The 20732-nt window shown below is 44.3% G+C and overlaps 1 protein-coding gene across 1 annotated transcript in view; it reads right to left on the bottom strand.

Annotated features, from left to right (window-relative positions):
* Positions 1-19329, bottom strand: part of Tbx20 (T-box transcription factor 20) — a 35829-nt gene extending 16500 nt beyond the window's left edge. The window contains exons 1-6 of the mRNA XM_090332272.1: positions 19203-19329; positions 15787-16024; positions 14863-15027; positions 11242-11350; positions 9668-9826; positions 4348-4424 (exon numbers count right to left, since the gene is read on the bottom strand). Of these exons, the coding sequence (XP_090188398.1) occupies positions 4348-4424; positions 9668-9826; positions 11242-11350; positions 14863-15027; positions 15787-16024; positions 19203-19329 (875 nt within the window). The remainder of the gene's footprint in view (positions 1-4347; positions 4425-9667; positions 9827-11241; positions 11351-14862; positions 15028-15786; positions 16025-19202) is intronic.
* Between the last annotated feature and the right edge of the window lie 1403 nt (positions 19330-20732).

The following is a 20732-nucleotide window of genomic DNA, read 5'->3' as shown; positions in this document are numbered from 1 at the left end:
AACCTCTTCTCCATATTTAGAATGGTTAGTTATCAAGACTGATCAACTCTTTGGATGTGGAGGGGAAAATAGAAGTCAAGGGTAGCCCTTGGGTGTTTGAGCAGAACATGGAAAGGGTGGTGGTTAGTCATTCAGCTTCAGGTGTGCAAAATCCCACATTCTATTAAAGGGGAGGGAGGAAAAAGTCAAAAGCAAGAGCCTGACAAGACATGCAAAATTGGAAATTGTCAGCATGTAAGAGTATAACATGGAGTTAGATGACCTAGCAAAGTTGTAGACTGAAAGGCAAGGGCTCAGAAGACACTGGAGTCCGTGGTGGGATGTGATGAGGAGAATCCACCACATGAGATCAGGAAAGCACAGCCAGGGGACTGGAACTAAAAAGCAAAAACATGAGAAAAACTCCTTGGCAGCCACAAGAGGAAAGAGGAAGGCCTCACACCAAGATCGTCCTGATTACCACCCCCTGGAAAACCAGGGCCGCTGGCATCTAGCTAGGCTGCTCTTCATTACCCAGTCAACAATTCTAGACCAATAATGGTATCCTCTCATTCATCTTCTTTTAATATCTAGTCTTGACAATGCAGTCTAGTTGGGACTTTTTTTTTGGGTGGGGAAGGAGATAGGAAGACAGAGACCCTGGAGGTTTTGCTTTATGCCTAACACACAGGTCTGTATGCTGGATGGTGGTGGCTCACACCTGTCCTCCTAGCTATTCAAGGGGCTGAGATCTGAGGATCACAGTTTAAAGCCAGCCCAGGTGGAAAATTCCGTAAGACTCTTATTTCCAATAAGCTACTCAGAAAAGACCAGATATGACACTGTGGCTAAGTGGCAGAGTGCTACCCTTACCCCCCTTGAACTCAGTTCAGGCCCTGAGTTCAAGCAAATGATGAAAGTAAAAAATAAAAAGGACAGAGGCTTACCATTGCAGATACTGAAGTATCAGCCAGTATTTCCCTATGCTGACAATTTAGTGTAGGTAAGAATTTGGCACATGATAAAGAGAAAATTATAAATAAGGAGTGAATCACTATATCGATAATTATATATTGAAACTATGTGTAAAATATAGCGATATTTCTATTCCTTCTTTCAAAACAAATATTATCTACATCAGAGAAAAGAGGAAGCATAAAAGTGATAGGAAGTGTATAATTTAATATGTATACATAATTTTGGAGTAGGGACAGTACAAAATAAAAATCATAGAGAAAACAAGCGACTCAGTGAGAAAACTCATCCATTTATCAGAGTCATACAAAGCTGATTTTCAGAATGATAAATCAGTCTAATAATAATGACAAAGAGATGGAGTTTCTTTTTATAACTGAGGAAGGTGTATTTCTCTAGAATAAGACTGACATTTAACTCTGAACAGAACTGCAGTGGAAGCAGAGCAAGAAACCTACAGTCATTCTGTGTCTGGGAAAGCTTCCACAGTTATGGAAGGAAGAGGAGGGTGAATGTCCAGGTCTGAGTAAACAGAGCCAACCCCAAAGGCACTTTTGTTTCCCTGCCCCACCTGGTAAGCTGTAAATCTTGAACGAGAACCTTGAAATCATTAAGGTCACATATTTATAACATCGTATTCAATTAGGTTAGAGAAGTGCAATATCTGTCATCATGTCATAAAAAGATGTGTTTTCCTCTCAGATCTCTTATAAAGGAAAGCTCCCAATATTGTTACAGATAAGGCCGTTTTCAATCAGTTACAAGGAGAAATTCAATTACTGGATAGTTTAGTGCAGTAACTGACTCCAGACTAATTTAATTTCTTTAGGTCTCTAAAGATCAATTGATCTGATTTGTCTCATCCCCAAAGGCTGCTTAGGAAAAATTCAGACTTAAATACCTGGAAATGAAATCCAAAACCTTGGCTAATTTCACACTACTTAGGTCATACAAAGCTGATTTTCAGAATGATCATCATCACTGCATCATCTTGCAGACGTCAAGAGAGTCATGTAAGCATGTCCTCTTAGCCTTCCAACCACTGACAGCTACTTAGCTTCAAGTCTGTGTGAGCGTCACCCCATCAGGACGCTTAGTGAACATGCATTAACCAACCATGCCCTTCAGTCAGACTGCGTTCTCCTATCTCCTGGGCCCATAAGTGACTGCAAGGCTGTTTGTACCCAAGAAACGGTTCACAAAGACAGTGAAGAGTGACAGAGTACAATGGTTAGTATGCAATGTTTATCTAGGAAGGGTTTTGAATCTTTAGATTCATAAAGTGCTTTCCTAAGTTTCATCTTGTTCAATTTTCCAGGAAACCTCGGAAGGAATAAGTGGTTGTTCTTGTCATTTTCTAGATGAAAACTGATTCCCGGGCTTAGTGACTCCACCAAAAGATTATTTACCCAGGAAAAGGCAGAGCTGCATTTTACCCCATGACTTTCACTCCTGATAGGTCATGCTTACCTCTGACCAGACAGAACACAGCATTCACGTGGGAAACACATATTATTGCCTCAGTCCAAAATAAAACTGAAAGAAAAGTTCATTTCAAATCATTTCAGCTGCGCAAACTCATCTGTATTCATGCTCTTGTCCTTCACAAAGAAGAGCTCACCCCACGAAAAGTCAGCACCTAACGCAAGTGGCCTTTGTCATTCACATAACTGGTACCACATTCTCTACTAGCCTGATGACTCTTCCAAGTGGACTCACCCACTTGCCTGCCCTTGCTACTTCACAATAGATTATCAACAGCAAGCCTGAGTTTCTTGTCCTGATCTCACCAACTCCAGCCATTTACTCATCTCTTTGTGACTCAAATCCCACAGTTGCTGTTCAATATTCAGCCAGTCCTGTTGGCTTCTCTATCTGCCCATCCAGCCTTTCCCTGCCATGGAACCACCTCTCAACACCCTGACACTTAGAAAGGCTTAGGAAGAATGAGGCAGAGGTTGCTACAACAAGCAATTATCCCTCAACTTATGTTGCCAGGAGAAATTGGACAGAAGTGCTGAGTTCAGATGTGACCCTGCAGGGAGCAATGATTGCAACGGAAATGTGTAGCAGCTGGCAGGCAAGTTGCACAAAGATGCAGGGATGCAATATGCCAGAGGGCTAGTAGCTAGGTACCGCACCTGTCAGTAAAGACATTAGAGTTCATGAAAAGAGGAGTGCACAGACAGCTCACATCTACAATCCTACTTACTTAGGAGGCACAGGAGGAAAATGCGTCAAGGTCAGTCAGGTTATAAAAGTTTACAAGACATTCTCAACCCATTATTGGGCACATTAGTGCACCCCTGTCTTCCTAAGCCAGGCAGGAGGTTAGAGGAGGAGAAGTACACTTGTAAGGCAGCCCACACAGAAAAATCCAAGGGACTCCATCTCAGTGGGAGGAAGCCGGAGGTGGTCTCCTGAGCAGACTGAAGTCCAGATGTTAAGTAGGCAGGAAACAAGACCTCATCTTAAAAACAGGTGGCAAAAACACCTGGAGGCTGGAGGCCTTGCCTAGTAAGCATACAGCTTTGAGTTCACACCCAGTACTAGAAAGAAAGGAAGAAAGAAAGAAAGAAAGAAAGAAAGAAAGAAAGAAAGAAAGAAAGAAAGAAAGAAAGAGAAAGGAAGGAAGAAAGAGAAAGGAAGGAAGGAAAGAAAAGAGAAAAAGGGAATAAGTATAGAAATTTAGTTTGGTTAAAAACTAGAAATAATTGCTCAGGTTGAGTGTCTTTTTGAAAAATGTGTTTTTATCATTCTCACAGGTACACAAAGGACCTCAGTATTCACTATTCCTTGTCCATCCCCTCAATGGTACCAAACTTCATGAACCATTTCAACCAAGACATGAGAAGATGTTCATCCATCCTCTGACAGGTCCTGAGGCCTGATATTTCTCCTTTTCATGCTGTTGACTCACCAGGCAAAATTATGCTGTCCTCACTTAAATCACATTGACTTCTTCCCAATACTAGAATATTTACATTCACTAGCCAAAATGCTCCCATCGGAAGACCACATCTATCAAGTCGTATCAGAAGTACTACTCAGGAGACAGCACTTCTCTACAGATTGTCCCTCACGAACCACATATCTTAACAGCATTGAGAGGACAAAGTCCTAGATGGAAACAAAACCCTGGTTTTTCTTTCTCTATAGGGTGGGTACATCCTAAGCAACATGGCCCCTCACTTAGACAAGAGCTAGAAGAGATCTGGCTGCAGGAATTCACTGCTTATCTCCAGGGATTTATAACTAGAAGGAAGAATCACGCAACTGCGAACTAGACCCAGCATGGTTAGGGTTTCTGCAGGAAAGAGGCCTGTGTTCTTACAAACTCACCCTTCCCTTTATCTTATCTAAACCAAAGAATAAACAGAAAGGGGGCCTTACCTCTCAATGTCCGTAAGCCTGGAGGAGTCCCGAAATCCTTTGGCAAACGGATTGCTGTCTATTTTCAGCTTGGTTATCTAGAAAGAATGGGCATAAAACCATCTCATTTCACAAAATAACATCAGAAATAGCCATAGAAATCGAGGGACAAAGGGTAAACAAACACAGCCGTAGTATTCACAGGGTACTATGTTGGAAATGAACTATCCAACTTGTGGAGGGGGCCTTGTCTAAAAAGAAATGTACTCTTTACTTGGCTTAGGGAACTGTAACCCCTCTGCACATCACCTTTAATAACAATAAAAAGGAGAGAGTTTGTGAAGACACAGTTGGGTTGGGGGACCTTCCAGCAAGGGGAGACATGAGGTGAACTGTCAGGTATTTCAAAGCCATAGTGAGAGCCAGGGGCCCAAATGGAGAAGTGGAGCCACCTAATGGGGAAAGCTGTGCAGAACCCCAGCCCCTGGTGGGAAATGGAAAATAGAAGGGAGATGATTCCCCTTCTGACTTGACAGCTTCTGGCTAGTCACTATGAGCAGGCACCTTAGATCCAAGTAAAGAAAACAGTTAGATGGCCAATAAAAGCCTCCTGTTTGATGTGATACTAATACTGATAAATGTGAGATCTAAAGCCTTAAGAGGATAAATTTAAATTTACCTCCATTCTCCTTTCCATGCAACTGAATTAGTCCTTGTTTTGTTACCCTTTCTTGTAATAGTATTTATAGAACTCTGTGCGTCTATGGAAACTAATCATTTTTAATAAGAATCAGCTTCAAGTATTGTCTTTACCAGGGTCTTTATATTTCGTGTGTGTGTGTGTGTGTGTGTGTGTGTGTACACAAGTGCATGGTGCTGGGGCATGAACTCAATGTCTCCTGCTCTCACTCTCATATGAGACACACCTCTACTGCAGCCTTTTTGCTAGTTAATTGGAGATAAGGATAAGAGCCTCTTGGTTTTCTTGCCTGGGATGTCTTCAAATCGTGACTCTCAGATCTCAGTTTCTTGAGTAGCTAGGATTACATGGTAATTACAAGGCATCAGACATATAATTCTTATAGTATTAACACTGTTGCACATATTGCATTAAACCATCTGTACCATGCCTCTCTCAACAAAAGAACATTTTGCTTGAAATAAACTGTAAATATCTTCTGAAGCCCGAGCAATCAGTATATTCCTAGATTGAATGTACTAACAGATTTTTAAATGTTCAAAGACAAGAGATTTGGCACTTTCTGATAAACAATTACAATTTAAACTATTTCATATTTCACTTTAGAATCTGTGAAATCACTTTCACAATAATTCGTTCACAGCTTTAATGAGAATTGATCATCTTTACTATGCACTGTGCTAGATGTCAGCTGTGTGGAAAACAGAACATAGCACACAGCATCTTTGCCCTGAAGGAGCTTAAAATCCCATAGGCTTAGGTATTCAAGCCTGTAATTCTAGCAACTCAGGAGGTTGAAATCTGAAGGCTCATAGTTGGAGGCCAACACTGAAGCAGAAAACTTTGCTAGACTCCATCTCCAAAATAACCAGCAAAAAGCAGGGCTAGAGCCATGGCTCAAGTGGTAGACTACCAGCTAGCAAGTGTGAAATCCTAAGTTCAAACCCCGGATATAAAGTCACACCTTTATGAAAATGTCAGTTTTATTTTTACCAATAGTTTACCAATAGTTACCATTTTTTTCTTAAAATAACAGTAGGTAACATATCTAATAGGAAACCTATTATTGACACGAGTTCTTCTATAGCCATTCCACTTCACTGTGAAGCACATCAAGCTTTATTGTGCTCTACCTTAAATAAAAAGAGAGAAGTATCTACCTGTTAGAATAGTTATATACTTGATTCCTAAAAGTGATCTTGAAAATGCTCTTGGTTCTTTGGTATTTCCAAAAGGTAAAGATACAAAGATGCTGTAGTGAATTTGGAGTTACTGCAAATCCCTTAGTGTCTTAAGGTAGGTGGGGTGGCTGAGATTGAGAGAATTGGAGTTCCAAGAACATTCACAAGACCCATTTTAACCAATAAGAAGAAGACTAATGTAGTATGTTCCTGTCATCCCACTATGAGGGCAACACAAATAGGAGAGATACTATGTAAGCCAGCATAGGAATAAATGTGAGGCCCTATTTGAAAGTCATAAGCAGAAATCTTTCTCCCTCAGTAAGGAGGAAATATTAGCAAGTAAGGACAGAATGTGCTTTAGAAATCCTACAATGAGTGTGTGCCAATGTATGTCCAGATTACTAATGCAGGCCAAAATACAATTGCAATGACAGCATTGAATGTATTTTCGAACCCTGAAACACCTCTATTAACTGCAAGCAAATGCCTAGCTAATGGAGGGCAGATCTGACAGCCTCTGTGTCACCTGGAAGGGGGCTTCTGTAGCAGTACCCCATGATATTGCTGGCCCTGAATTCATCTGAGAATTCTAGCCACAAAGTGATATTGGCCTTTGGAGACCATTTCTCCAATTATCAGGAAAAGATGTGTCCAAAGGCATTTAAAAATGAAACCTGACCTACGCCTCAACTCTCCAGCAATCATCTGCCTGCTTGAAAACAATACATGACCTTTAAGTCTTAAATTATGAAATAGTTTGTTGAAAGTGTAATGGATTTAGCTTTTATCTAATAATGTAAAGAAATGCAATCATCCCCTTGCAAAAAGCAGAGAAACAGGGAAAGAAGATTCTACTTGCATTGCTTATAAAGAAAACTACCGACTTAAAATGATAGAAATATTTTTTAAATTACTTAGTTCAATTAACAAAATTTACTAATGCAAATAATTAAGAAGTTGTCCTTGCAATTCTATTGGAAATTTTGAATGTTAATAAACATTAAAAATAGTCCTATCCGAGGCTTGCAGAGCCTTGTGCATGCTAGAAAAGTTCTACTGCTTGAGAAATGCCTCCAGGCTATTTTCTTAAATTTTTATAAAGATAATATATGCAGTATTAAACTTGTAAAGTCGAATGTTTCAGAACTCTTTTGGGGAAATCTGACATCTCCATTCCATGATCCTTCAAATACAAAGGGAATGGTCAAATTTCACTGCTCCTGCCTTCTGAGCAAAGGCACCCTGGGCTGTAGACTTTAGCATAGTCATTTGCTGAAGGTCACCCAGTCATTTCTCAGGCAGTGCAAGAGCTAGGAATCTTACTTTCACAATAAGATGACTTATATGATAAAAAAAATGCACTGCCTTCCTTCTCTGGACTTCCATCTCCTCCTTCACATAAGGCTTCCTGTTCTTGCACCTTCACCTTCCTCTGCCTGAGACAGATGCTTGGCCAGCCCATGATGCACTCAGAGCCGATACCAGCCAGCACCCGACTTGTCCACTCAGGACTAGCACATGACATCATGTCAGAAGCACCACTATCCTGGCTCCACACACTGATCTCATGACAGAAAGATGAGTCACTCAGAATCCAGCACCCATCATGTCAAGGGTGTTACACCTTGTATGCACTGATCACACAAAGGAAGATGAGAAGTCCTAAAGATGTTATGAATAACTGACTATCACATAAATGGAGGGTATGAGAGTCTTACACTGAAATAGATTCAGAGGAATTCTACTTCTGATCTTTCCTGGCTGCAGAAAACTTACTGAGCCTCTCCTGGCCTGGGCCAATGGAGTCATTGCTACAACTAACCCTTCCGAGCTTGGCTGTCATGAAAGCAGTAAATGAATCAGCAGTGATGCTTAGCCCTTAATGGGGACTTGAAAATACAGAATTGGAGGTGATGTTGACAGAGATAAGCCAAACTCGGCAGGCTATACATCATATGATTCCAGATACCAAGTGGTTTCATATATATTTGGATGCCACCTAAAACACTGATGCTACTAACCATCATCATCATGATCATCATCATCATCATCATCATCATCATCATCGTTATAATGGGACATCGCCTAAAAAGGGGACTATCTGAGGGCAGGGGCTCAATGGAGGGAGAAGGGGAAAAGGGAGAAGGGAGAGTACTGGGAGATGACGAGAACTGAACTGTATATAGTGCATATATAATATATCTGCATATACATATATAAATACACTATTTAAAGTATATATATCATGTATATTTATTTAGGTATATAGTATATAGAGAGTGTATAGAGTACATATAGTATAAATCTGTATGTATACATACATTCTGTATATATACATATATACTATATACATATATAAACATATATACATGGAGTATGTAGTATATATGTGTATTTATGCATGTATGAAGACAATAATGAAATATACCCATTTAGTGAGAAGAGAGCAGGGGGGTGAGTTTGTCCAAAGTACAATGTACACTGCACATATCTATGGAGTTATTACAATGAAATTCCTTGTAATATTAATGTATGCTGATAAAGAAGAGTAAAAGAAAATACTCAATTAGATTAAATCTTATGGATGACCATAAAATATTGCAAGTAGCAGTACTCTGGGTAGTTGGCTTGTGTGTTTAGTTTACTAGAAAATCTGAATTTTTGCCAGAAATTAGTAGCTCACACCTGTCATTCTAGCTACTCAGGAGGGTGAATCTGAGGATTAAGATTCAAATCCATCCTGGGCAGAAGACTCTTGTGAAACCCTTCTCTCCAAACAACCAGCAAAAAGCCAGAAGTAGAGGTGAAGATCTGGTGGTGGAGCACCAGACTTGAGCACTAATGCTGAGTGAAAGTTTGAGGCCTGAGTTCAAACCCCAGTCTTGACACACACACACAAAAAAACTGTTTAAAAGAAAATTTGAATTTTTAAATTCTGTGAAACAATAAGAGCATGATTCTGCATGTTACCAGGAGGAGGAAAGGTCAGCAGGGAATTTTCTGGAGGAGGAACTTGGAGCCAGCTGACTGGTGCAAGTTTGAGACAGGAAGTTGGCTGTTCAAAGTCTAAAGGATCCTAGAAAATAAGATTACTCATTGCCTCGTGAGACGCTCTGTGGCTGGCACTTGGTTGCTCTTCCTTGTTTGTTTGTTTACCAGTCCTGGGGCTTGAACTCAGTGCCTGAGCACTGTCTTTGATCTTTCTCAAGGCTAGAGCTCTACCACTTAAGCTGTAGCACCACTTCTGGCTTTTTCTATGTATGTGATACTGAGGAATCAAAGCTGGGTCTTTGTGCATCTTAGGCAAGCACTCTACCATTAGACCAAACTCCCAGCCCTCGGTTGCTCTTTCGATTTGGACATGCATTTGGAGTTCTGGAACAGCCTCTTCTCCTACGAAAAGTGGGACCCTCCAGACTCTTCCTAGAACAGGAGCTGACTGTGGACCTGCACTCACCAGCTGGTTCTGGTAGGCTGTGACGGCAGTGAACACGGTCTCTGGAAAGATGAACGTTCTGAACTCCTCAGACTTCAGGTTGAGCAGGGAGGCCGTGTGGTCTTTCTTCTTTATGATGTGCACCCGGGGCTGATACTTATGCATGGAGTTCAAAATTATCTACAGAGGGGAGATGGAAAGTAAGTCCTGTATGTTACTCACTCACAAGGCTACTGGGGCAAAGCTGAGCATCGAAGCACATTTTTAAGCTGACACAAGTAGCTCACACCTAAAATACTGGTTACTCAAGAGGTTGAGATCTAAAGATCTCAGTTCAAAGCCAGCCTGGGCAGGAAGGTCTGTAAGATTGTTATTTCCAAATAACCACACACAAAAAAAGATGGAAATGGAGTTTGCACCTCAAGTGGTAGAGAGCCATCTTTGAGCAGGAAAGCATAGATACAGCATTCAGGTTGAGTTCAAACCCCTGGACTAGAAATGACTTACCGGTTACAGGGGGTTGATTGGAAATAATGTGCCACTTTATGTAAGAGACCTGATTATCCACTAAGTTCCTGGCCCTTATCAGAAGCAATTCTGTGCAAGCCTTTTTTTTAAAGATACGGTGCATGAAATTTTCTTATAGCATAAAACAGAATTCACAGGTAAATTTTGACTGAATCGCACCACAGATAATACCTTTAAAAGAGAATTTCAGCAAATGCTCAAGGGCCTTTGTTAATAGCTGTTTGTTCTACTAATTGTTGGTAAATGCTCAGAGTTTTGTCATTGTTATTTTTCTCAAATTTTAACAGAATACTTGAATAACACAAAAGCAAATTGACTTTGTTTTTACTTGTAACAGATTGTCTATGTTTTGATTTACAAAACTATCCAGAAAGAGGCTGTAACCACAACAGGAGTGATTTTGCAAAAGTGTTTGAATCAGTTCTTGCCTGCTGTACCTTTCATGACAATGCTGCCTAGAACACAACTAAGGAAACCCTGCAGGAATTCTGGTCCCCTCCCTCATCTGAGTTGCTACCAGCAGAAATCAGATGGTAACGCCAGCAGACTCTAGACTCCAAGAGATTCATTTGCTGGGCACCAGTGCCTCATACCCATAATCCTAGCTACTCAGGCTGAGATCTGAGGATTATGGTTCAAAGCCAGCCCAGGTATGAAAGTCCATGAGACTCTTATCTTCAATAAACTACTCAGAAAAGGTGGCACTGAAAGTGGCACTGTGGCTCAAGTGAGAGAGTGCCAGTCTTGAGCAAAAAGCACAGGGACAGAGCCCAGGCCCAGAGTTTAAGCCCCGAGACTGGAAAAAAAAAAAGGCCTCACTCCCTTGGTTTACTTAGCAAAAGGGGCAAGGCAGGTACAGAAGTGTTAGGAAGTCCTTGATCCTCATCCACTGTACCACCCAGTACCCTGCCAAGGACTTGCTGGCAGCAGGTCCCCTGAAGAACATGTGTGCCTTCTCAGGGATTCAGAGGTGTAAGGAGAAAGTGGAGCCTCAGGGGAACAGAAGGAGAGACTTGTGAGATATCCCATGCCCCGTCAACCATGGATGGTCCTGCCACTTTACTCACGTGGCCATGCTGATCCAGCTCATTGTTGGTGAGCTTCACCTTTTCAAAAGACACCATCTGTTTGAGTAGCTGCTCGCCAGTGAAGGGAGAATCTGGGTGCACATATAGCCTAGGGAAAATGGGAGAGAACTTTATTGAGATACCTTTTATTTGTGTGGTGTGTGTGTGTGTGTGTGTGTGTGTGTGTGTGTGTGTGTGTGTGTGTGTCGGTACTGCAGCTTGAACTCATGGCCTTGAACTTTCACTTGGCTTGTTCACTCAAGGATGGAGCTCTACCACTTGAGCCATACTTGCACTTCTTTTTTTACTAATTGGAGATGGAATAGTACAGACTTTTTTGCCTAAGCTGGCTGAGATCTCAGCTTTCTGTGTAACTAGCATGACAGACGTGAGCAACTAATGTTCAATTTTTTGAAAATCTAGCTTGAGGTGGGTGCACACCTGAAATCATAGCACTCAGGAAGCTAAAGCAGAAGCGTGGAGAGTTCAAGGCCAACTAGGCTACATAACCAGACCCTATAAATCTGTCTCTTTAGGTTATAAAATGTTTTGATTCCTAGGAACTCACAACTTCATATAACTGCCCAATTTTATTTGCTTCATGTATTCAACTTTATTAATATAGCCATGCCAATGTAACTTCCAAACATTTCATGTATTTTTGATATACCAATAATCTAGAAAAAGTTTAAACAAGCCAGGTGTGGTGGCTCATGCCTGTAATCCTAGCTACTCTGGAGGCTGAGATCTGAGGATCAAGGTTCAAAGCCAGCCTGGGCACAAAAGGACCTGAGGTTCTTATCTCCAATTAACCTCTACAAAACGGGAAGTGAGGCTGGGCTCAAGGGTAGGACAGTAGCCTTGGGCTGAAGAGCTCAAGGACAACACCCAGGCCCAGAGTTTAAGCCCCATGACCCCCCATCCTGCCCCCCAAAAAAAGTTTAAACAAGCTGAGGAGCTTTGAATTATTCAATTAACTCATTTGTAAATAACTAATCATTAACAAAAACTTTTGATGGAAAAAATGTTTTCATTTATTGATTGGTTGCTATGTGCACCACTCTACTTAAAGCAAAATACAGACCATTCATTAGACCTGCTAGCACCCTAAATCAGCTTCTGTAAATCCCAATCTTGGTGTCTTCCTGACCGAATCTTCCCAAAATCAGAGGGAGATGAACTCCTTGGGTTTTGTTGTTTGCAGCACAAAGGTTTGAACTCAAAGCCTTGAACTCGCTAGATAAAGCTCTCAGCACTTTGTGCTTTGGTGATTTCTGAAATAAGGTGTCACATTTATTCAAGGACCAGCCTGGACCCTGTTCCTCCTATTTACACTTCCTCCTGCAGGATGACTGGTGTGAACCACGACATTCAGACGGGTTGAGCACTTGCAGGGGCTGGCCTCAAAACACGATCCTCCCCATCTCTGCCTCCTGGGTAGATAGATGGATTTCAGGCATGAGACACACATACATTTAAAATCATTACTTTTCTAGAGCAAATTCCTCTTTGCTTCTCCTTTCTCTTTTTCTCTTCCTTCCTTTCTTACTTCCCTTCTTTTTCTTTCATATGCTTGACCCTAAGATGGTACTCAAAACCTAGTACCTACTAAGCACTCACTGCATCGCTGAGCTCCATCCTGAGAAACTTCTTTATCCTGACCAAAAGTGCTTTTCATTTAAGAGTGTTCTTTGAGGGCCCCGAATATGTTAGCATTTCCATTTTTAACGCTGGATAGCTCTAACTTTCTAAGCTGTTTTATTGATTAGAATGTTGTATTGATTACATTCCACCACTCCCTAAAAAAGTCCCAGATTACTGAAAGTCCACATTTATGTATGAAACAAATGTGTCCTCTTCCTTCTTCAGTAACTACATTTACTGTATTTAATCACATTAATACAAAGTTTTAAATATAAATTACTTGAAAGGAAGTATCTTACAAGAAAATACATTTCTGAGTCCTGAATAAAGCCTTCTGTTTTGACTCTCAAATAATAATGTCAGGTTTTACTTCAGATTGGAAATGGCTGACTAATGAACTTCAATCTGAGATAAAGTGCTCCAAAGATGGGTCACTAATGCACAAATTTCTGCTTCCTGAACTCTTCTTTCAGGGAGGTAGAAAATAGCAAATGAAATTTTGAATAATAATAGTACCTAGTAAGCCCAAGGCCTTGAGTTCAATCTTCCATAAGACAAAAGTTAGCATAATAAAGAACAGTTTCTTAAATTATCTGGACTACTTCTATTCCAGATGCAGGACACATTTTTATGTGATACTAATGTAAGCTGTACTAGGATAAAAGAAAAAAAAATTACAGGAAGTGAGCCCCTTCTCTCGCAAGTCCTCCCCTCACCCAACCAACCAACTTAAAATTCCAGCAATAGCTTAAACATGCTTCAGTTAAGATAGTGTATTGGTACGAGGTTTCTTTCACTAACCAAAACAGATTAGTAACATAAACAAGACATGTCATATTTTCAAAGTCCTGCTAGCCTGTACTATTTCCCCATACCTTCAGATAGAAAGAAAAATGCAGGCTAAGTAAGAGCGATTAACTTCTTAGAAGAAAGACTAGGATTGGGAAAATTAAATGAAAAAAGAAAAAGAGTGTATGCTTATGAAAATGGTTAGGAATCTGCTAAATCTCTCTTCCCTTCCTTTCTTTCCCCTCCCTTCTCTCCTTTCTCTTTCTCCCCATACCCCCTGTACTTCACTGAAAAAAAAAAAAAGATTGAAAGGGACATTCAAACAAATTCTTAGCTCTAATTTTAAAAAAAACCCTATCAAGCACAAAAGAAAAATTAGTTATTAAACTACTTAAAATTGGTGGCATCATTTCAGTGCAAAGCAGTGCCAGCTAATATTTGTTTTGTATTTTAGTATACAGTTTGATTTCTATAACCTGGGCTACAACTATTCACAAATGCATGGCCTTTTGAGGAAAAGAGCAGCAATAGCGGTTTATATTCAATTTAATGTTTTAAAGGTACACCTAGAAAAATATTATTAGTAGTGACACCAAGAAGATAAATATGTAATCTTTAATTTTTAATTATGATTCATGTAAAAGAATATTAGCTTTCTGAATTACCTCCATCCATTGAAATTGTGGACAAGAATAAAAGAGCTGGCTTTTTAAAATAAAATTCGCTGATCAAAACAACCAAAAATGTGTCTAAATTACAAACATTTTCAGCGAACCCTCCATTAAAACAAATTCTTCAAAAAATAAAAAAGCTTTCTAGGTCAACCATTTCATTTGCAAGTTTATTTACTATAATTAAATAGGCAGTCAGAAATTTGTATAGGAATATCAAGCAGATGGCCTCTGGAATAAATATTCAAATTAAAATGCAACACCTCTGTAACTAATTCTAACGCAGGGTAAAACTAATAGCAAATGTGTCCTCTATTCTCAAATGGCTTGTCTTGGTGGCTCAATCATAGATATTTGTAACGCAATCCTGAAATTTTTCAGGCTTGAAAATCACACCGGCGCCTGCTGCTAAAAACAAACAGAAAACAAAGAAGACCAGGACCGGGGTACATTCCCCGAGCCAGGGACTGTCCCCAGGAGGGCAAGTTTTGCTGGGCAGAACTCCAGAGACACCAACCTGGCTGGCAGCGGAGGGTCGGCCTTGCCGGCCACCAGCCAGGAAGACCGGTGGTAGGCGTAGCGGTACCTCTTGTTGTCCACCGGAACCACGTCCATCAGAACGATGTATTTAGCCTCGGTGTCCACGCCCGCGAACGACACCCGGATAGTGGGGAACATCCTCCTGCCACAGAGGTGGACAGCGGTGAGGAGCCCTCCCCGCGAGCCCCGCTGGTGTCCTGGAGAGTGAGGGGGGGTGGACACACACACACACACACACACACACACACACACACACACCTAGCAGGAACTCCGACGATTTTGAACATTTTTGCCCCCCATTGGAAAGTCTGTGATTAGGCGGAATCCTGTGTTTTCTTTATCAAGTCACCCCGGATGGCCCAGCGTGGAGCCCAGAGCCAGGATTCCGGGCCTGGGTTCCGGAGACCGTAGACGCCACCGTGCTACCCTGCCCGCCTTTCGGTCTGGCCAACTTCGGTCGGCCGGGTGATCTGCACCCCAGCTTCTCCCTGCTGTAGGGACGCCTCCCAGCCTCCAGCTTCGGCGCCCAGGAGAACCCGGCCCAGCCCCCTTTTTCTCCCCGCGGTCTGATCTTTGCAGTTTCATCCTGGGGCCCAGCATTGAATTTTAGTGATTAAAAAAAAAAAAGTAATGAAGTTCTGCCGCCCACTCAGCGCCCTTCCCTAGCACCCCGGGACTTCCAGGGGTGCTTGGACAAGTCTCTGACCTCGGGGCACCTCTGTCACCACCCTCCAAGCAGGCCACCGGTGGGCTGTGGCCAGCCAGACCCTGGACCCCAGACACCAGCTCTGCTGCTCTTTCTTCCCCAAGCGCAGCCCGGATTAAAGGAAGCGGCTCGCGGGACCGGCAGCCGCGCGCACTGCGGCCTCTGGCTTGGCTCTCCCCGCCCGGGCCCAGCTACCTGCCCGACTTGGTGATGATCATCTCCGTGCCCAGCTCGTGGAACTTGTCCCACAGCTCCTTGGTCTCCAGACTGCAAGCGATCTTGGCCATTTCCTCGCTGGGGATGACGGGGGTGGTGGGGATCAAGGGCTCCGTGCAGGGCGATGAGGAGGGGGCCCCGGCGCCCCCGAAGTCCGTCTCCAAGCCCGGAAGCTCGCCCAAGGGCTGGGCGCAGGGAGACTTCTCCACGAATTGCTCTGCAGGCGGAGAACGGAGAAAGGCCCGTCACCACGTAACCGGGACAGAAAATGGCACACAGATATGGGCACAGGGATTTGGAGAACGGAGCTCTGAAACTCCACCGAGGACGGCCGGCGTGAGCAGCAGGCCACCGCGCAACGCATACCTGGCTTCTCCCCGGCCAGGCGAGGGGCTCGCGCCGAAGGAGCCGGTTCAAGAAACTATGGCTCCCCTTCACAGCATTACTCAAACCCACTTGTGGAGGAGAGAGACCGGGAGCCAAGAAAGGGGAAGGTGGCGTTTAGAAAGAGTAAAGACAAACCTTCTGATGAGCTTTTTGTCTTTTTTTAAAATTATTATTTCAAATCGGATACTTGGCAGTTTGGGAGGCAGACGCTTATTAGTGCCGCCTCTGATACCAGGAGACATGGCTGAGACCTGGTTCCAAGAGCTCATCAATACTTTCCTCACTTTTAAAGACGGCCCTTCAGTAAGTGAAAAAGAAAGCAAGGTGGTGGAAGAGTGGAGATATGGCATCATCATCATCATCATCATCAACATCATCATCCTCATGTAATCAATCAAACTCATCACAGGCTCATTTCAGTGCCTGGCTCTCCATTTCCTGAGCTTTCAGATGAAAAAGTTGGATTTAAATAACCTTATACTCTTCTTCAGGCTGCAGCTTGCTAACTCACAGGGACCCAGCTCTCAGAGCCATTTTTTTTCTTTGAAATAGGCAATATATGCAGTTTTCCCCCACCCACCCACCCAGAAAGGTCCTGGATGTGAGGAAAGCCGCTCTGGTCCCAAGCTAGAAGGGCAGTCAAGTGGGAAGGATATTTTTACCAGCCAACAGCAGTTGGAACAGCACTCACTGCCTGAGGACCAAGATGCCCCTGCTCTCTGCCAGCCAGGGGGATCTTTTTTAAGTGTCCTGGTACTGCTGGAATCTGCACTGTAATGCTGATCTCCAAAGCAACTTTGTTTCTGAGTGTCTAGAAGGAAAGTAAGAAAGTTATTCCCCGTGTATGGACGCATGTGTGCATCTGTTATATTTCATGTGTTTTCTTCTCACCCTACTCTTGGTATGAGGCAAACACACTAGAAATAATGAGGTTTTACCTTTTCTTCCCAATGACAATTGCACTCATGGAAAAACGTTAAGTTAAAAATAATCAAGTCAATTGTCCTGTGGATTGCACTGAAACCAAAGCAAAGGGACCAGACCAGTCATAGAACTAAAATCTTATTTTCAGATAATAATTCTGGAGACACATATACATGGTGTCTTTTTAAGGGTTTAGGAAGTAACTGTAACATTATTCTTATTTTCCAACAACTAACAAATTCCTGAAGTCTCAGAGTAGCCAGAGCATGGAGGGTGAAAAACAGATGAAATAGGAAAGGTCTAAATTTTTTTTAAAGATTCTACTGTTAGGTCTCCTTTCAGATAACCTTACATATGTTTAAGTGCCTGACTTTAGGTAAATTCGCATTTTAAGAAGCTACCAGGAAGTTGAGGTTTTCCTCCTGATGGACTGACCAGTCAGTCAAGGGACAAGAACAATTTGGCTCACATCTGTAAGCCTAGCTACTTAGGAGCCTCATATCTGAGGATCACAGTTCAAAGCCTGCCTGAGGAGGAAAGGCCAAGAGACTCTTATCTCCAATTAAGCACTTGAAAAAGCTGGAAATGGAGCTGTGGCTTTAATAATAGAGTCCTAGCCTTGAGCAAAAAAGCTCAGGGACAGCACCCAGGGCCTGAGCTCAAGCCCTGGGATTGGCACAAATCAATAATCAAATGCCGGGGAAGGATGCTCTTTTTGTCCTATTGATTGTGGGCTGGGGAAGGGGAGGATAGTGGGACTTTCCAGTTACAAATTTGGAAATTTACACGGAAGGTTCATTTCATTGGGAAAATCATAAAAAGAACTCTAGAAAGGCCAGTGGGAGAAACTGGTATGCTTCTCAACACCCTGCCATGCATTTGTTGGGGATTGTAGCCTGAAATCTTTGAAATGACTTTTGATGCTGTGATTTTTTGTTCTCTAAACCATGACAGTTTGAAGACTTGCTTTTCTTCTGTTGGGGGGTTTTGATTTGGACAGAAGGAAGGTGAGAAGAATGAAAAATGGAGGAAGCCTAGGGGGAGAGACTTCCTGATGTCGTTTTCTGTAGATAGTCCAGATTCCATTTCCTTGGTCCATATTGCTTCCAGATTTGGGTTCTCAATGATCTCTGTCCAAATTTCTTATTTTTGTTATTTTCCCTCTTTCCTATTACTATTATTATGGAATAATATCAGATTAAAGAGTTGAAAAGGAGAGAGAAAATTAGGGAAGGTTATAAAGAAAATGCCCTTAAGTTTGCTATTTGATTATTGTATGTTGGGGTAGGGGGAACAGATGATCAGAAAATGTAATGTTTTTTTTCTTCCCCCTCCCCCGCAAGAGAACAATCCCTTCCTTCAATTGCAAAGGGATTCTCTCTCTCTCTCTCTCTCTCTCTCTCTCTCTCTCTCTCTCTCTCTCTCTCTCTCTCTCTCTCTGTCTGTCTGTCTGTCTGTCTGTCTGTCTGTCTGTCTCCTTCTCTCCCCAGCACTTAAGCATATTCCCGATCTCCTTTCCTGTGCGCCTATACAGAGCAAAGGCTGTCAAATAGCTTTAGAAGTTGAGGATTTTAGGAAATGGCTACTGGTCAGTACTTCTGCCAAGCCCAACCGAACATGACAACAATTGCTAAATAAATGTATGCTCCAAGACCTTCTTCAAGAACTTGGTTCGTGGCAGAGACTCTGGCTTCGTAAGGGAGCTAAGAAGCTGATTGTTGAGTATTCAAGACAGCGAAGACACAAAATTGAACCGCGTTTGAAATTTGTGTGCGCGCGCGCACTGGCTTATAATTTCTTGAATTCCTAATGAATACGAAACTATTCCACGCACCGAAAATGTCGCTTTACTATTTTCCCTTGATTTTTTTTAAATGCCAGCAAATGTTCGTACACACATGCCCACGGATAGCAGAATTCTAGACAAGAAGGAAGAACCAGCTTGGTGCGAGCGCGGACGACCAAGTCCGGGGTCCCCAGACTCCGGCGCGGCCCAAGGGTCAGCGCGGTCCCGCGTGGGGGAGCAGACGTCTGCGCTGCGGCGCCCCGGCCCCGGCGGCCAGCGCGGCGGGGACAAGACTTACCCAGTGGTTTGATGGTGTTCTCCGCGGTCTCCTTCTCCTTGGAGCCGCCGCTGGACATGAGCGCGGCGATGGAGAACGCGTTGGCCCTGGAGGAGAGCTGAGGCTTGGGCGACACCGTGAGCTCCATGGCCCCGAGCGCGCGGTGCTAGTGGGACACCGGGCCTGTGGGGCCGCGTCCGCCCGCCCCTCGGGAGACCCCGGCCCGCGACGCGGCGCGCCGAGCGTACGGGTGCAGGCAACGCAGCTCCCACGACCCAAGCTCCGCGCGAGCTTCCTCTCCCCGGCCTCACTGAGAGCCCACGAGGAAAGAACTGGGCGCAACAGGAGAGGGCAGGAGGAGGTGCGCGGCCTCCCGCAGTGGGGACCCGCACCAGCTGCGTCCAGCCAGAACCCGCGCGCCCCGGGTTCTTATTCCTGCTCCGGTAGGCACCAGCTTCCCGGGCTGCCCCGGGTGGGGAGCTGCCTAGTGGCGCTGCCGGGGAGCGAGCACCAGGGCACGATTCTTGCGTGCGGAGCTGGCGAAGCGCGACGGCCACTGCACCGGACACCCGCGGCCCGCGACTTAATTCGCCGGCGGCGGCGGCGCGCAGCCATTCAGCACCGTCCCACGTCACCGCTTCCGGGCTGCAGCCCAGACTGAGGCTGAGACCGCGCTAGGGGCGGGGACGGGGCGGGGCTGGGGAGAGCCACCCGGGACTGGGGCGGGGCCGCGCGCAGAGCTGGGGGCGCGGCGCCCGCTTGGCGGGGAGCCGGCCAGACCAGAGCCCGGCCTCGGACCCCAGCCGGGGCCGCCCCCTCGGGGACACACTGCGGGTACCCGCCCGGGCCCTGCAGCCCCAGCCCCGCCGTCCCCGGCCCGCGCGGTCTGCAGACGGCTCTGGAGTTGCTGGTCCTGGAATGTGGACCGTTCTGAAAAAAGCGTCCCGCACACTTCTTTCGTTCTTACGGAGACCAACTTCCAAAAGTCACTGAGCTCAAAGCTGCCCGCGGAGATGGTTCCGCAAGTGTTCCCCACCTGATGTTCCTCTCCCGCTGTGTCCTTAGCAGGGAGCCTGAGGAGACCCAGCCCAGCAGAGGCGCCCTGCGAGTGTGGGGTGTGCTTTCAGACGGCGGTTCTTGTTCCCAGGGAGTTACTGGGGAGTGGGGAGACTGTCCTAGGAAGACCCGGGCCAGGGCACACAGCCCCGCCGGGACCACGCTACGCGTAGCTGGGCGGCTGGACCTAAAGGCGCTCGGACTCCGCGGACCCTGGACCTTCTCGCCTTTGCAAACTGGGCAGCCACCAAGACTTCCCACGGTCGGGGGTGGGGGGTGGCGGAGGTCCTGTTGGCCTTGCTTGGTCCGAATAACTCAAATTCTCCGAATTCGCAGGGTAATCCGCTTCACTGAGAGCAGTGTAAACGCAGGCTGACCCACACACTCAAGCCACACATGTAAATATTTGTTCTCCAAACCAGGCCAGTAGGTCTGGCGTTTAGGAGCCTCTTGGTAGATCAGAAGAAAGAAAGAAAAAAGAAGAAGAAAAAGGAT

The sequence above is a fragment of the Megascapheus bottae genome, chromosome 5 (assembly GCF_031878675.1).
Source record: "Megascapheus bottae isolate mThoBot1 chromosome 5, mThoBot2.hap1, whole genome shotgun sequence".
Classification (NCBI taxonomy): domain Eukaryota; kingdom Metazoa; phylum Chordata; class Mammalia; order Rodentia; family Geomyidae; genus Megascapheus; species Megascapheus bottae.
The sequence above is the reverse complement of the archived record's forward strand: the minus strand, read 5'-3'. Positions and strand labels throughout refer to the sequence as shown.